The sequence below is a fragment of the Macrosteles quadrilineatus genome, unplaced genomic scaffold, assembly GCF_028750875.1.
Source record: "Macrosteles quadrilineatus isolate MER2022 unplaced genomic scaffold, UCM_ALF_1.0 Scaffold_2__2_contigs__length_208266976, whole genome shotgun sequence".
NCBI lineage: Eukaryota > Metazoa > Arthropoda > Insecta > Hemiptera > Cicadellidae > Macrosteles > Macrosteles quadrilineatus.
In genome coordinates, this window is record NW_026542595.1 from 34659514 (window position 1) to 34678347 (window position 18834).

Sequence of the window (18834 nt, forward strand, 5' to 3'; positions counted from 1 at the left end):
GATATGCGGCGATATTTTGGAATAAGTGATTCAATGCACGACATCAAGAAATCCTGTTGGTGCTGTAGTGATTCTAATTTCCAGTCATAGTCAAATAAAAGAGATCTTAAGTTTTCAGCCAAGTTCTTTGAACAAGAGAGGATACATTTATCTTTACAAGGAGGCCCCATCTTTCGAGCTTCAACAGTTCTGTACCTCAGAACCATATGAGCCCAAGTCACATTCGGTAAACTTTATAGGAGAGCCGAAAAACCAAAAAAAGTTGACTTTATTGGTTATTTCAAAATAATACACTAAGTTATGTTGATGCAAATGTGTTTAGTTATATAATTTTACATACATTTTACAGTGCTCAATTTATTTTGCTTCAAAAAACAATTTTTACATAACAAAATGGACTTACAATTGTTTGGCTCCAATGAAAGAAAATGTTATGGACTTGATATTATTATTTTGTATTACAACTCAGATAAAAAAATGCAGACATAATAATTAATGTCCACGTCTACTAAGTGGAGCTTGTGTCAGGAAAATCATTTTCCCTGACGCCATGTGGTAGGTTTTTAAAGTAAGCCCTGTATCTTCAGGGACCCATTGAAGAAGTGTCATCAAATCTTTGTACTTCTCATATCAGTGCTTATTTTCTTCTTTTCTGTTCTTATCTGTGAAATTGATAAAGGCAAGGTAGTTTCTCTTCTCTTATTTCTTCTCAAATCAACGCTTTTAAATTCAGCATCAGCAAAGCTTGTCTTATAATAAAGAACACCCAACTTATCTTTTCTCACCTGAAGCCAAACTACATTTCAGATAAGGAAAGGCTCACCGACAGTATTTTTCTTTCTGTATATTAATGGTGTTTAGTCCACCTTAATTTTATAAGAGTCCTTGTAATTGAAATGGAGCCATCCACCTGCTCTCTATAATTTCCTTCTCTAATGACGCTTTTCTTTTTTAATAATAAAGCTGCGTTACTGGTCATCAGTTTATCGATAAAACTATGGCTTGTAAGTTTTAGTATGGAATGGCAAAAAACATTCTATTCAGAGTCCAACTTCACACTTTGTGCACATGGTCCTCATAATTGAAGAACAGCCCTCTCCTGCTTGTTGCTTTTTTTTCAGTGGTATTACTTACTAAATGGCCAACACCATCATACTTGACAAGGTCTGATATTTTTTTATCAGACAGTGATCTAGTCTATCAGACAGTGATCTAGTCTATGAAGGCCTTCCACCTCCCTTGCTAAGTTTGCCATATTTCTTTATACATGCTTCCACTAGTAGCCTCCTGAATTCTAGCTGTGTTTCTCGCCAGCCACTAGCTTTGGTGAGACACCAAGCATTATGTACGGAAGCATCAATAAGCCAAGAAAACAATGACCAATACCATTTTTTTTTTCGAATAGCTATTCTGTATTTAGCGATGTTTTCATCCATTCTATCCGTTTCCCCTATATACCGATTATATTCTGAAAAACAAGCAGGTCTTGGCAATTTCACAGATTTTCTTCCAACATGAGAATATCTTTTTGCCGAAGTTACAGGCTGCAAACCATGACAGTTGGATAACATAGACACTAAAATCCATGGTGATGGTTTTTGGTGTCAACCACGTCGTCAGTTGTATTTCACTGCCAGACGTTTCGCCCTTACTAGTGAAATACAACTGACGACGCGGTTGACGCCGAAAACCATCACCATGGATTTCAATGACACCAGCCGCAAAAGTCTACGCATGAAGATTATTACCCTCTACAGGGAGGACATTGATAAGAAGACCAACTTGTACGGGACATTCAAAGTCAAGTTTAGGAAGAATCTAGCACGACTTGCCTTCTTTGAAGAGATCCAGGGACAAGAACAGTCTACCGAATTGTGTCAATTTAAAGCACCATAAGAGGACTCGCCCGATCTACAGAATTCTCAAGATAGCGGAGAATGCGATTTTACAATGTGAAATTGCAGATGCACGTCTTGAGCTTCACAATATTGACAAGAAAGTTATATAACTACAAGAACATTTGAAGGCCACACTAGAAACGTCCGATTGGGAGCAATTAGACTGTATTACTACACAAAAAGCTGATCGGATTGGAGAACTAACTAAGGAGAACCATATTAAGAAGTTTAATTCTCTTCTCGTTAAACAATCTGCCTCACTGGTTCCTTCAGTGATTGATAGCAACAAGATGGTTATCAACCTCGCAGATGAAAACATTGATGAAGCTACAAAGTCTCTTCTTTTAAAAGGACTGAACTACGCTATTGCTCCGAACAGAATACCTGCGGAGGAATTTGTTGTTACTCTTGAAAGTGCTATTAAGAATCTTCCAACCATGGAGTCTGAAGAAATTCGACAGGAGGTTTCAGCAGTACTACGAAAGCCAAGCCACCACAATCTAACTTAACCCGGGAGGAGGGATTCGGCTTACGCAAGTTATCTAAGGATTATTCGAAAATTGTACTTCCAGTGGACAAAGGCATTGCAACAGTCGTAAATGAAGAAGGAAGACTTCAAAAACAAAATGACAAAAATAAAATGCTAAATGAAGGTCCCTACAAAGTCATTCGATACCCCGGGGACATCTAGAATTACCACATCAATCAACAAACTCATTCGTTCTATGCCACAGCTTAGTGAAGAATACAATCACCGCCATCTTATTAACTCTTATCCACGACCTCTGATCATCTACGGTCTTCCCAAAGTTCACACAGACGGGATTTCTATGCGACCTATAGTCAGTTCAATAGGATCGCCTACGTACAACATCGCCAAGTTTGTTTCTAAACATCTTTCTCAGTTCGCTGGGCTAACTGAATCGTTTGTTAAGGACTCCAGACACTTCATCGACATAATTAAGCACATTAAACTGGATGATAATAATATTTCTTAGTGAGCTTTGACGTTGAATCACTTTTTACTTGCATTCGTATTCCAGAAAAAGTAGACATCATTAGAACACTCCTGGATTACAGCTTAGCTCAGTTAGCAGAGATTTGCCTAAATTCCACATACTGTATTTTTACTTCGATGGAAATTACTTTGAACAAACTGAAGGGGTAGCGATGAGTTAATCGTTACCTCTTGTAGCAGCCAACAAATTCATGGAACATTTTAAGAGAAATGCATTAAGAGTCTGCGACCCCAAAATCTAAGATTTGGCTCCGATACGTGGACGATGTCTGGGCAGTGTGGCCTCATAGGACAGATAAGCTTACAGAGTTTTTGGACCATCTCAATAGTATTAACTCCTACATAAAGTTAACGATGGAAGAGGAAAGAGACAGGAAACTGCTATTCTTGGATGTATTAACTAAAAGGAAGAAAAATGGAACAATCGGCCACGCTTTGTACAGAAAACCTACACATACCAACAGTTATTTAAACGCTCAATCACATCACCAGCCGGCACAGAAAAATGGCATATTAAACACACTGATAAATAGAGCCATCCGCATCTCAGACATGGAGAACAGGACTAGTGAAGAAAAAGTGATAACTTCGGCCCTCTTAAGCAACGGTTACAATAAATGAATATTAAGAGAGCTTTTAAAAGACAGGATTGTAGAGGCTAGCCCAAGTAACAGCAAACGATAACCAAAAAGTCAGTGACAACAGAGAGAGAAGACATAATTTGTATCTTCCTTATGTGAAAGGGACATCGGAGAAGATTGGCAGGATTTTCAAGCTAGCACAAGTAACAGCAACCGATAACCAAAAATTCAGTGAAAAAAGAGAGAGAAGACATAATTCGTATCTTCCTTATGTGAAAGGCACATCGGAGCAGATTGGCAGGATTTTCAAGCTAGCACAAGTAACAGCAACCGATAACCAACAATTCAGTGAAAAAAGAGAGAGAAGACATAATTCGTATCTTCCTTATGTGAAAGGCACATCGGAGCAGATTGGCAGGATTCTCAAAAAATACGACATCACGCCACTAAATAAGCCTCTGAGAAAAATTAGCTCACTCCTACCCAATGGTAAAGACAAATTACCCATAAGCGCACCGGATGTATACACGATTCCTTGTTCCTGTGGCAAAGTTTACATCGGAGAAACTAAACGCATGATTTTAACTAGATTGAAAGAACACATTTGCCAGACAAAACAAGAAAATACTGAAAATTGGCAGCAGCAGAACATAGCTTTAAAACAAAACACGCCATAGATTTTGACAAAGTTAAAATACTCGACAAAGAACCCTATTTCTACCATAAAAAAATCAGAGAAGCTATCGACATTAAAAAACATCCAGATAGTATGTTTTTTGAATGAATAGTCTCATTCTACTCATTCTCTTACTTGTCTTTAAAGTAGTAGTATGTTAACTTGTTAATTGGAACTTATTGTTTCATGAATTTGTTAAATCGGTATTTTATGTATTTATTAAGAGCATTTTTATTATCTGTCTGCATCATTGCACTTGCATGTGTACCTGATTATCAAATTGCAAAATCTTGATTGTAAATAGATTATAGTTAAGTTGTAAATATTGTTATTAATATTGATTGCACATTATTGTTTGTTATTTATTTTAAATCTAGCTAGGTATTGATTGTTATTATTACATTGTAAAAAATGGTGGAACCGTTGATAATATTATATAAATAAAGAGTTGATTGTTGTATCAGACACTACAAAGAAAAATATTACTTCGAAAGATAGGCCTGCATAGGTTCATCCTCACTCACTTTAGGAAGATTGTCTCTTTTTCTTACGCGAACTTGACATTCCTTCTCAAATTTGATAAGTCTTTTCTAATAGCATTTAATTTTTGGTCTTGAGAGGATGGATACAAATCATCGTATATTTCCTTAATGTGATATCTAAGAGGTTCTAAATCTCAACACCATTTTGTCTTTAAGTCTAATATCTGGTGTACAGTCCTGTGTTCTGGCATAATAAATTTTGTTATATTTTAGTTCACTTATGATTTGGTTTTGAATCTTAGTGGATAAGAGATGAAAAAGCTCATTTTGTATTCGTTTGCTCAAATAGTGAACATCAGTTATCAATCATTGAGATGGGGACGCCACCTAGGTGCGTATTTTAATCCAAATATGGGTGAAGGATGAGTGTTGAATGGTGTTTAATGATCTGTGTAGCTTTGTTACTGACTAAGATCAGCTGTTTCATTAGTCAGGATCATTAATTTAAAGCCCAATGATCAGGAACAGCTGGGTCCAGTTTCGAACCATCAAAAAGCTACTGACTTTTCTCAGGATCGAACCGGCGACCTTTTGATTACTAGGCGAGTACTATAACCACTCAGCTACCCAGCCAGTTGTTACAGTGACCCTTCGGAAGTAACTCTTTTTCAGCCATGACAACATCAAATTTGGAAATGTACGTACTCTACAAGCCTCTAAAAGTAACCATTGTTAGGGTAATTCCAGGATAGATGGACCCGTTTTTTCATCTATGTCATAACATCATACAAAATCATAGTTTTTTAGTTTTTATTTTAACGTTGAAAGGTCTTTTTAATTTCCGTTTTTTTTTGCCACAGAAGTCACAAATATGTCCAATCTTTGTGCAGTTTTCATGCATCTGATCCAGTCTTCTTTGCTTGTTGTCACTGTCATCACACATTTCAAACTGGTTATTTTAGCAGTTTTATTTTGGGTCTACATTTTTTGGTTGTTGGCCACTCATTAGTCTTTTAACTGGTTTTGTTTTTCTCTCTCGTCTTTTTCTTTGATTTTCTTCTCTTTTTCATCTTAAACACTTGCGGCCCTACCACGAACAGTCTCTTTTTTCTTTAAATATGGAACTGGCGAGAGCATTTGTAGAATCTTAGATGGTGTCAGATGATCTCTAGCATGAGGCTGATCTTCACATTCTATATCAAACAGAAATTCTTTTGAGGGTCCAGGTATGGCTAGAGCTAACCCAGATAGCAAATTAAGGTTGTGACAAGCAATTGTCAAGCTTGTTGCTGACAAGTGACAAGCTTGTCACAAACTTGTTACTGAAAAGCGTACAAGCATGTGACAATCATGCGACAAGCTTCCTATTTGACAAAAGTTGAGGTTGTCACATGCTTGTCATGTTTGATTGTGACAACCTTGTCAGAGGTGAGATTGCCACAATCATGAATTATTTATTGTTTGAAAAGCTTCACATATTTACAATTGTGACAAGCTTGTTAAGGAAAGTTTAATGAAGCTTTTAATGACAACTCTTCAACAACCATACCTAAATTAATTTTATCCCTTTTTTTAGTACTTTAAGAGAGTGCAATGTAATGGGATTTCCTCAAACACATTTATATTTCCTAAACAGCACTTGTTAACTCAGCGAGTCTCTAGATTCAAGTTGTTAAATTGAAGACTTTACTTGTTTCAATTCTGAAACTGCTGACATTTGTATGCATTCAATTTCTTTTATTCTGTTTTGATTTTAAAATTGAACACTTGTATAATACTGGGACATGATACTCCCTCGTAAGAACATAAGAAATTTTAATATGCAGTTCTCTTAAAAATGTCAAGTAATCACTAAATGTACCAAGATCTGATGTACTAAATTGCTTTTGATAACATTCTACAAAATTAAATGGCCAAATTTCTTGATTTGAGGGTCAACCAAAATTTAAAAAAACTATTTTAATTTGCTTGCCCTTATAAAAAAACCTTGATCCTATTATCAGATCATGTTTAAACCACCTTTCTGTTGTAAAATTTATTTAAGGTTGGACAAAAAAGATTATATGAATAGGTAAAAAACATATATATTTGAATTTGGTTGAAAAATTTACATCAAAATTTATTAACAATTTGTTTAAAACTACAATTAAACATCAACATCTCCTTGGGGCTGTGGTTGATGCTTGCTCTTGCGGTTCTCCCTGAAACAAATAGGCAAAATAAAGATTAACTTTATAAATAAAATCACAGTTAGGGTAGCACTTTGCAAGCTCCATTTTCTTAGCATGAGGGCATCACAAAAAATTATAAGCACCACATTAGGTGAATATTTGCGTCAAAATAGTGAGTAAATGGAAATTTGTAGAACTGTGGGAGAGGGCTCAAATTATAGGTCTCTATCCCATGACGGTATGAAAAATAGTGAAGTTCTAAAACAAAATTAGATATAACGCAATATAAGCACCATTATACATATAATCTTGTATATTTATAAAAGAGGAAGTTTGTATGTGTATATATATATATACTGGGTGGCGCATAAAGAACGCCGAAGAAGAGGAAGAAGAGGATATGGATGAAGGAGTGGTTGAAAAAAAGGAGGGACTTTACTCATGAAAGACTGCTAAATGAGCTTCGAATAAGTGAACCTAGTGACTTTAAAAACTTTCTTAGATTAGACGCAGAAACGTTTGATGAGTTATTACAGTTGGTTGAGCCTTATATTAAGAAAGCCGATACTAGTATGAGGGATGCTATTTCCGTGAGTCAACGTTTGTCCCTAACTTTCCGCTATCTTGCCACAGGAAATTCTTTTGAAGACCTCAAATTCACAAGTGCTATTTCTGCACAAAAGAGGCATACTGTGACTACTTCAACAACGAAGGCGAGGTTTCTTGGCAATATAACTTCATATAAAAAACTTAAATACGTAGTGGTTTTGGTTTTACTGCAAAAAGACTTTAAATGCAGGGCATTATAGCGAATAATTCTAAGCTATGAGTTTAATCAATGTAATCAAATTAATTCTTTGTAATTGTACCCTATACTTGCACAATACAATTTACAAGTAAAAATAACTTACAGCAGCTGTGTTTGGTTCGTTTTCTCCTTCCTCTTCGTCTAGCAACATGGTGTTAACTGACTCTGTAGGCTGTTCTAAATCACTCAAGAATTTCATCTCATCGAAATACCACAATGTAGGCTCAACAACTTCATCAGCTCCAGCTCCACTTCGTTCAGAGTTTTTTATTCGTCTCAATTCTTTTCGAAAATTCGTTCGAAGAGAGTTAATTTTCTTCACCAGTGCTTTTCTGTCAGCTTCTGGGTATTTTTCTTGATATTTTTTCAGTAATTCTTCGGTCTGTTCATTCTTCTTGGTTCTATTACTGTAGTCCTTGGACCCATGGTCCCACAAAGCCGGTAATGAGCGGTACACTTCTATAACTTCCAGTAGAATTTTCTTTTCCTCTACACTTGTCATTTTTACTATAAACAATTCACAAGACACAATAGTAAACCCACTCTTGACTCCTACCTACAGCAACTGAATTGACAGACTGACAGGATATTGCACAATACTACCCATACACGATTCAATATATTGAAGATTGTGCAATAATTTTCAAAACTTTTTGTATTCACTCAATATATTGCGCAACCTGATTTTTACCTTCAATCTAGCCCATACACGTTCAATAATATTGTGCAATGTAAAATATTGCGCAATAATATTGACCGTGTATCCTTTAACCCATTTTCACTTTTAGATTGCGCAATCTGGTTCCCATCCTTTTTCTGACATGAGCAACACATTCTAGTTTTTCAGGTATCAACTCATCACTATAGGGCTTTTCTTTCAAAACAGTTGGGAACGCAGCACTGTCCCCGTCACCCAAAAAAACTTGTACCTGAGGCCCCTCGTAAACTCCGATTGATAAAACATGTCAACTGCACCAGCCACCTCCATCATACCACTTGCGCCATTGAAGTTTGCCTGACATTTATTCAAATTATGGTTATTGTCTAACCTATTCTTACATCTACAGAATTTGCTATATACTCTTACATCAACTACTTTTCCAGTATTGGCAGCTATTGCTGTCAGCACACCGTTCAAAGATGAGAATCCGCGTCGCTGCCACGTGCCGTCAAAAATTGCTGTCACATCTTTGTCCCCATCATTTTCCTGAACACATTCTTTGGCTGCTTCTTTCATTGATTCTTCACACACAGACTTAGTAGCAGTACAAAGTAGCTTGTTGTACCTCTTGAACGTTAGAGGCCTGGGCAAGTTCATGACACCGCACCAAGTTCGCGCACCTTGCTCTCCTTTTCCAATGGACCTAAACGCGTAGACAGTCCTTACATTGATTTCTGCTCTACCACCAGCCAGTTGTTTACTATTTTTTGAGGAAACCTCATAGCCACAGTCATTACACTTGATGCAAACAGTAAGGCACGACCCACCAGACAAAACTGGGTGAGACAACTTGAAAAGAAAATATTTTTTATCAAGCCCATAAATTTCATGATCTTCTCGTGTAAACTTTTGAGAATTAGCATCTTTCTTAAGATATTTAACTTCATAATTTTCACTTTGACCTACTGCAATGACTTCAGCTGCAAAATACTTAACAATTTTTGTAAGAACAGATTTTCACTAGAATAAAGCTTCCAACTGCAATCTTCTCATCGTCTGGATCCTCCAAATTGGCAAAATCTTCATCTGACATACCTTCATCTTCACATAAATGTTCCGGTTCATCTAAATCAGATTCGGATGAGCTGTGATAGGTTAGCTTTTTTTAATGGCTGGGCTTTAGTAAACTAACTAGCACTTAGAAATCTCAATAATTAAACTGCTTGATTGAAAATGTGAAATGTAAAATTAATTTCATTAGTCTTATATTAAAGTATATTATTACCAAACGCAAAACAAAAAAGATTGCTTACGTGAAATCGTTTTAATGAACTGAAGGTTGAATGAGAAAAGCAAGTTTTCTCTCAATGTTGAGAAAGACCTGAAAAAAGCTATATTTATGCAACAGATATGTGACGTTAATGTTGTAATGTTAGCCGAACTTGATAGCTTAGAGGTGGTGTCTAGATATATTAAGGCCGGTTTGAGACACCACTGCTAGCTTGCCTAAGAGACTTCATAACAGTGAATATTATAAACTACACTATATCCTGGTTTAGTTGTTAAAAGTTGTTTATAGAGTTATAATATATGATCAACTATATTACTCTTTAGTAAGACTGATTATTGACCAAACCTAGCATCAAGTTTGTGTCTTCTGGTCTTGGTTAAAATCTTTGACTCTAGTACAGGGAAGGGTTGAACTAATAAACGGAAAATGATAAAAAGAGCCCCGGTGAAGCGGATTACCAAGTCTAAACCTAATGCTTTGTTCTTTCGAGGAGTTCTTATCTTTTTGGGGGGTCGGTAAATCACTTTCTCAAGATGAAGATGGTTTTACAGGAGACCTCCTTCTGCGTTTTTTTGTGTCCCCACAGGACTATCACCCGACTATGAATTTGGGAAAAATCTTTTAGGTGGTCTCCTCTGTCTTTGTTTATTCCCACTTTCCTTTTCGGAGTATACATCAGAAGTGAATTGTGCTTTTTGCTCCATCCCTCTTGTAGTTTTCAAGTTGTCTAAAACAATAACATGTCATTATAAAACTTTAACCTACAGCAGATTTTTTAACCAGCCTTTTCAATTCAATTTTTTAACTAGCCCTTTCAATTCAATTTTTTGAAGTGAAAGATTATATTACTGCACTGTTGTACTAACTTTACAGCACTAGTGTGACAAGACTCTGAAAATATGAAATATTCTTTTTACCATCCAATTCAAAGACATTTAACGGGTAAATAATATGTTTGCAAACTTTTTATTGTTTTATCCTTCACTGATAATCATTTAGGAGATACTTTAATTTTGTTTGTTTTTATTTTAATGTTTTAAATATACTGTTTAATACATTTAGTAGGTAATGCTAAAAAATATGGTAATAACATTTGTTTACTTAAATACATAAAAAAGTAATTATCGTGAGAATGCTTGCTAGCAGTACCTATTCCCTGAAAAAGTAACAGAAAGAGTACCTATAGGTAATGACATTTTAAACACAAAATAAAAAAAAACAATCAGCCAAAAAATACTAGATAAAGTAGTGTAAGCAACTGGCGTAATTAGCCTTTACCACTTTCGTAGAAATGTTTAAGGAACGGGCCTTTCTACTTGTGACGTAAAGATTAAGGTCTAAAACGACCTTGGATAACCCGGGGGCTCAGATAATCGAAAGTGTACGGAAGCCTTGTTGCGTGTTTTCTGCCTGTTTTATTTGAGTTAATACCTAAATAAAATTAACTACTGTTCTTAACAATTTATTCACCACTTAAAATACCTGTCTTTATTTGCCTTCTTGAAGACCAAGAAATTGTATTTTTATTTTTGTTTAAGGTAGGATGGTTTTAAATATACTGTAGGCTACAGTATAGGGCAGTTAAGATTAGGTTTTATATTAGAGAGGTGTTTCAAGGTTACAATTACATTTATGATGACGTAACTAATGATAATAACACATAGGCCTACTCGTAGATGATATCATTCTAATCTCCCATTTCGTCCAATTTTTTTACATCAGACTCATCGGCTTGTTTTGCCGGAAACTTGGCCTCTAATTTTAACTGGTCACGCTCAGGTCAATAGCATGTTACTTTTTCCTCGCTCCAACGAATCCACGATTTGTGGGCAGGTGCAACTTCACAAGTTTCAATGAACTCAACCACCACAAAATCTTTGAGTGTCTCCATTAATCTGAAATTTGACAAAATATTCAAAAAAATTCTACCACTAAGCCAACAATCGATTACCAAAGTTATCATTTTGGTTGCTATACATTTTTTTTACTATTGTATATAAGTAGAGCCTACTAAATTAAAACATTAGGATCACACATGTGATTTTTTGTTTTACAAAAACTAGCTGTTACCCACGGGCTTCACCCCCTTTGACTTCTTAAGTTTATTAATAAAATTGATTGGTTAAATTAAGCTGAAATAAACAAAACAGAATACAGTAATACAAAGTAATACAGTAATCGTCGTTCCTTGTGGCATAAAGTCCACTAGCAAAACACCGCGCCGGTCCCAGAACACAGTTGCCATAATATTGCGCTTTGACAGAGTCTGTTTGGCTTTGACATTGACGGGTGAGGTTGTGTGTCGCTATTCCATTGATTGTCGCTTGCTTTCGGGAGTGATATGAGATACCCACTTTCATCTCCAGTGACAATTTGACTCAACATGTCATCCCCTTCTTCGTCGTAACGAGTCAAAAAGTCCAATGAACTGGTAAATCTCTTCACTTTGTGGTCCTCTGTGAGGAGTCTGGGTACCCACCGAGAACACAATTTCTTAAAGTTAAGCTTTTCAGACACAATTTTGTACAAAACTGGTCTTGAAACTTGTGGAAATTGCAAAGAAAGAGTGGAAATTGTGAATCTTCTGTCCTCACGAACCTTTGTTTCGACTGCAGCCACCAAATCATCAGTGATTAGAGAGGGCCGGCCTCAGCGTTCTTCGTCATGGACGTTTTGACGGCCATTTTTAAACTCTCTAACCCATTGTCGCACTTTACCTTCACTCATTGCATTCAAGCCATAAACTTCTGTTAACTGACGATGAATTTCTGCAGCTGATAGGCTTCTAGCGGTCAAAAAACGTATCACTGACCGTATCTCACACGCGGCGGGCGATTCAATAATCGTAAACATTATAAAGTAGCACAGCGATGCGTACACGTCAGCTACAGATCTGCGCTGCAACTGGCATCAGTGACTGAGAACGGGAAGGATGCCGGGAAGTGGCGCGGTGGCTTGTTGCGGCATCCGCGCGAACTACTGGACTATACACGCAACCGGCCCTTACTTAAAAAACAACCCTCGTATATGTGTCCGTGAACGCGATAACTTGAGTAATTTTTGTCCGATTTTGATGAAATTGGGTTTAAAGGTGTAAAGCAGGACAAACTTGAATGAGTTCGCGAACCAGCATGATCGGACTATAGGAACGGGGGTTTATGGGGGGGGGGGTTTGGGATAAAAATAGGTTTTTCCCATTTTTGACCCTAAAACACAAAATTTCACAATTTCTTTCCAAACCATTATGTAGAGCTTAAAGAAACAAATAATTTAGTATATAGAAGCGTTATTATGCGCCTAAGGGTTACGGAGAAAATTCAAAAAATTTTAATTTTAAAATTCCCATGTTATTCTTATGGAGAATAAGTCAACTGTTGTAGTTTACTTGTTTATGAACATATTTTGATCAAAATACATTAATTTTTTACTAAACTACAGTACCTATTAACATTTTACATTAAAAAAAACTTTTTTACCCTCCCTGTTGCAGCAAACCTAAGTACTCGATAAACTAATTCTATTTAATTAGGGAATAAATGTGATATTTTTAAGGAGAGATTTGAGTGTAAATCCAATCAGGCAAATGGAAATTCGCTAAGTCTGCAGGTTTGCTGCGGCGGGGGTATTTTTATATTTCGAATAAAAATGTTGTTTTTTTAGTTACCATAAGGGTGATTCTCCAGTTAGAGGCCATTTTGACTTGGTAAAAAAATAAAAATAACAAAAAAGGTTTTTCTGCAATTTTATCAATTGAAATGATTTATTACTTGTCATAGGGCATGCCTACATTGCTGGCAGAGCTACTTTATTTATTTTTTATGTTTTATGACCTTTTTTAAACTAACCTAGCCATGCTAATGACATTAGGTCCATGCTAATGACGGTTTCGTAAATAAAAGACCAACATATATGAATAATTGGCATTATATTTGTATAGAGGATAATTACATCTGTTTACTTGAAATAATAGAAATGTAATGTTAATATTGCAACAACAAAATTATCCAGGAAATTAAAAAAAATCCTTAAAAGTGAAATATGATGACCGACTGCTGCACGGAACAGGTGGATCAATCAATTTCACCGCATCACTAAACTTGTATTTCATCTTATCTTCTTTCGAAGGCCATTTGTACTTGTTTCCATCACTTGAATACCGGTACATAACTTTTACTTCCGCTCTTTCATTGTCCATTCCCACTATTTCTCCAGGATATTTAGTCCCCTCATAATTGACTACGACCCAGCCTCCGATCTTCAGTCGTGAGCCACCTGTAGAAAGGGTCTTAATTTACTAATAAACTATAAACAAAAATCATTTATACAGATTATGTAATTAATAATACAATAAAGTAAAATAAAAATCGGCTTGACTTTCAATGAACTGGTATATTTTACGTTTTGACTTTGTGTCTATCTAAATTAAAAACAAGAATCTAGCATACAATTGGTAGTGAAAATATGTTAAGAATATTTATCATAAAATACTGTTAACAACCAGTTATTAAGATAAGAATTTATATTATGATTTCAATTGAGTTATATCATTTTAAGCTACATGTTTTTATTTTTGTTTTTAAATCCACAAGAAAACGTTCTTTATGTAAAAGTAAAATAGTTAAAATAACATAGTATTATTTTGATTGTAATAATAACTCTTACCTTCGCCACTATCCAAGCTATCATCTGAGCCATAAACATCCTCATATTTCAGTCTGGTTACTGGTTTTGTAGCATGTAGATTTTCTTGATCTTTCATGGGAAGCTCTTCTAATATTTGAACATTTTCTTTGGTCAGAACATTTAGCTTCACGAGATGATAGTGGTTACATTTATCACCAGGCCCACAAGAAAAACAACTAAGAGTTCTAAACATCATACTCCCTTCATTTTCTCTTGACCAGCAAGCTTGGTGTACTGACATAGTGCCTTTTTGACACATTTTCCTGCAAGAACTGTCCCTCTTCTAATATGAACTTTTCTTCGATGGGAAGTACATAAATCTTGTCTACTTTTAACTGTAACAGTTAAACTTTTCAAAATTATTGATATCTTTTCCTTGAGCCACAGCTTCGTCTCCGATTCTTTTTAGAGAGCCTCCTACTCCATCAGCAGCATTTTTGCCATGACCTGACTCTGAATAATTCCATGTAATAGATTTTAAATTTGGAAATAGATCAGGTATGCGAGTCGCCATGAGAAAAAAAATTGATTTATTTCTATACTGAGAGCTTACACTGTCTGACAGTAGGTGCAGGTGTTCTACTTCCGGACACTGATCAGTGAAGTACTCTAAAATTGGTTTAAGATGTGCCATTATTGCTGGAGCATCATGATCAAGAACAGGTGATATGGTAGCAAAAGCCTTTGTGAAATCCTTTGAATATGCAACACCGCAGTGGAGTGACACCTGTTGCCTTGAAGCGCCAAAATGCACAGACTGAATTTCGGAAGAATATTTACAAATACAATTTTCAGAAAAGTCTACATTCAGAAGTAAATCTTTGGAGGAAAGTTTAGACTTTAACTCTGTTATAGCATCATACTGGTAGGCAATATTCATTTCATGGAGTAAGAAAGGGTCTAACAAAGATTGGAACTTCTTAACAAGTTCTAAAACTGTACAGTTTGTTCTTCTTTTCTTTACAACCTTCACAGTGATTTCTTTTTTTGTTTTACTACTTATCCTTTTTTCAGTTTCTGATATCCATTCGTTATATTCTGTTAATTCTTCTGAGTCAAAATTTGAATAACATATGTTATTATTTTTACATTTATAGCCTTGGTTCTTATAGCATTTGTCTTTTCTTTCTTTCCATGAACATGTCAAGTTGTTGACTATTTCAAATGGTGTGTTTTCTTTAATGACGTTCAAGGAATGCAACTTTGAAATTAATAGTTGCATATTCTCGTGTCGTTGACACAAACAAGTGTCACGAGCATTGACATTTTTTTTGACGATCCAATGTGGTCTTAGTTTACAAAATAGGGATAGACTCACATTTAATTTGCTTAAAACAAATTTACTATGCAGATCCCGTAGAGTACCATTTAAGTATCGCTTTTGATAACAAACACCATCTTTTTTTATTACGTCTCTTTTACCTGGACAGAGTGTAGAATTAACATCACTTTCTAAAAATGTTTTAATTTGGTTTTTAACAAACTGTTGGGTACCAGATTTCATCCGCTCATAAGAGAAAGTGGTTAGTCTATTTGCATTTGATTTTGACATTTTGTTGTGGAGAAACCCCGTACACTGGTTTACAACCCTGTATTTTTTCAAAACTTTACCTCCTACTACTTTGGAAAAAATTTGTTTTTCTTTTTGTGACCTCAAGTTTTTATATTTTTCTTTCAAATTAAATTTCATTGTAGCACTCCACAGCAATTCTTTTCTTACTTCTGTGTTCACACTTCCATTCCTTTTTATGATTTCTTTCACTTTTTTCCTTGGTGTTGTATCTTCGTTTGGAGTAGCCCTACGTTTGTTTTCAGCTCTGTAAAACCTTTTCTTATACTTCTCTTTTGATTTCTTAGGTCTTTTTATCTCAATTTTTAATTTGCTTATTTCCCTGTATGCTGCTGATCTATCCCTACGAACTCTCTTTCTACCACTGTTGTTCTGTCTACTGCATTGTCCTCGTAGCTCTGGAGAATGATCTTGAATTGGCCCAGCTACCAACTTATTATTATCACGTGTAGGTTCCTGATGGTTTATTACTACATCTGGGTTATCCTCATTGTCAGTTTCTGGAGGGGTATTCCATCCCTCAGCTTCTTGTGCAGCTTTAATTCTGGTACGTCTATTTTGTGTGTTTATATTCCAACGTTTACGTCTTTCTTTCTTCTCTCTTCTGGTCATCTGATTAATCATTTTGACTTTTCCCTGATTCTTTAATCTTACATAAATGTCATGTTTTTGTTTTTTCAACGCTTCAGTAGCTTCAGCACTTAATTTAATCCTTTCTCTTCTTCTCTTTTCACACTCTTTTTTTCTCCGTAACCTCTCTTCATTACTCATAGGTTTTTTCTTCGCCATTTTTGATAAATTAAACTGAAAAATTCCAAAACTGCATTAACAGCTTATAAAGGTTTTGGTTCATTTCAACACATCATCTGTGTTAGAAATCTATCTGTATTAATTTTTTTAACAAGAAGTTTCCTAATATAAAAGTGCAAAACAGACCAAAGATTTAGTGTTAAAATTATCGTAGTAATAAGCTGAAGGTATGTAGTTTTGTGGGTTTGTTTTTTTGACAGAGAATCATACGGCAATAAGTTACATGGTCTAGGCCCATTCACATTTCAGATTGTTTGTAAACCCATAGCTAGAATCTTTGTGTATTGAACCATATCCAAAACCATAGCCAAAATCTTTACTACAACCATAAGAAAATAAGTCAAGAAAAATTAATTTAAAACCACCACATAAATTGCTATAAAATCATCGATTAAATCTGGACGTTTTCTATAGACCTATATAAATGCAAAAAAATAAAATCTATTAAAATATATAAAATTATAAATAAACATATATATAGTTATTGACTAAAAATAAAAGCCAGTCATTAGCATGGACAAAATGTCATTAGCATGGATAATAAACATCCATGCTAATGTCAAATCATATCTCCATGCTAATGACAAAGCGGCCATCTTTGAATTTTTACTTACTGAAACTAACCCATGCAAAACTAAGACTAACACACATGAATCCTTGTAATTGATGTGATCAATGAGAGTATGTATTATAATTGAAGGGGTCGGCGGAACAAAGTGCTAACCCTACTTTTTGCCCAAATCAGGCTAACAGCACATTCTAGCGGGGTTTTATATGAACTATTAGTTGCCTGCATGGAGTTGCTGATATGTCCGGTAGGTAGCTCTAGTATCGATGTGCATTACGTCGCCTCCCTGTTCTTTGTCAGGCATATTGGTGTCAACACAGTGCTAAGCCATTTGTGCAAAATATGATGGGTGATCATATGGACAACGAACAGGTCAGAAGGCAACTTTTTATTGATGAACATGAAGAAAGTGACGTATCTGTTGACGACAGTGATGCTGATCCTGACTTCATACCGAATTCGTCATCAGAAGATGAAAATAATGTAAGTACAGGTTAGCACTATATTACTCTAGGTTAACCTGAAAAGTTTTGTGATAGCATTTTATTTATTAATAAGCGTATATTTTATTATTTTTACAGCTTTATTGTTCTGTAATATGCTAAAACACTTTATACTTGTAAAGCAAAATTTGTTTGGTATTTCCATCACTAGTAGTATTTGAAATCAAACTTTCATTGTAACTACGCACTTGAGGGTTAGCATTGTGTTGCCTCAAGGAATGGTTCGCTAACTGATATTTATGGGTTAGCACTACAAAAACATATGATTTTAAATGAAGGGGTCGGCGGAACAAAGTGCTAACCCTCTTAGATGACTTTTTGAGTAATCACGAGTTCAAACTTTTATTAAATCTGTAAATCTGGTTTTATACTTTATAATTGGGTTTCAATTCTCAACTTGTTTGTTATACTATCCTACAACAAAATAACACTTTAATTTAGTGTTTAAAATATATACCTAACCAAAAAAATAATAATATCCTAACCTTACACGTTAAATGGTAGGATAGCACTATGTTCCACAAAGACATTCATGGGTTAGCACTTTGTTCCATAAATTAATCACACTATTATTCCTGAAAAACACTTTATTCGACGTCAGAGCAATGGTAAAAAGGCTAAGACATAACAAATTAATACAAACAAGTTCTTCGTGTTCTTGTACATACATTAAATTACTTCTGGGTTGTTATCCTCATTATTATCTTCATCATTATTTTCTTCAAGTTGATTATAATATTGATGATATGCCGATGGGATGAATGGAAGAAGTTTCTTCACATCAGCCAATTTCTTCTTATCAACTGGATTACATTTGCTTGATCTCTTTTTCAAAGCTTGGGCAGCTCCCGGTTTTCCTTTCTTTTTCAACGAGACAGAAGCAAACTCAGCGTTAAGCCGATGTTTTATCATCATGGTCATTGGGGATTTCTCTTCAAATTTGAAACAAATCGCCTTGCTAAACATAGGATTGTCTCCGAATTAAGTCTTGTTTTGAACTGTTTTTAAAGTTTTCTTCAAATCAGCTAGATCAAGCATGTCCTCGCAGCTCATTTGAGTAACGACAAACTTCTTATTCTGTCCGCACTTCACTACTATGTCCCTCCACTGATCC

At 35.2% G+C, this 18834-nt stretch overlaps 1 protein-coding gene across 1 annotated transcript; it reads right to left on the reverse strand.

Annotated features, from left to right (window-relative positions):
- Positions 1-14472: 14472 nt before the first annotated feature.
- On the reverse strand, positions 14473-16628 carry LOC128984062 (regulator of nonsense transcripts 3B-like). Its single transcript, XM_054403346.1, has 2 exons — positions 15990-16628; positions 14473-14604 (listed from the first exon to the last, which is right to left on the reverse strand). The coding sequence occupies exons 1-2, from the start codon at positions 16626-16628 to the stop codon at positions 14473-14475; spliced, it is 771 nt and encodes a 256-aa protein (XP_054259321.1).
- Positions 16629-18834: the final 2206 nt, after the last annotated feature.

Bases quoted from the DNA above. Each gene is read 5' to 3' on its own strand.
- LOC128984062 (XM_054403346.1), bottom strand. From the start codon at position 16,628: ATGGCGAAGAAAAAACCTATGAGTAATGAAGAGAGGTTACGGAGAAAA. The intron at 14,605-15,989 runs GTAAGAAAAGAA...TAACTGTTACAG, and splicing joins ATGGAAGTGTGAACACAGAA to TTAAAAGTAGACAAGATTTA.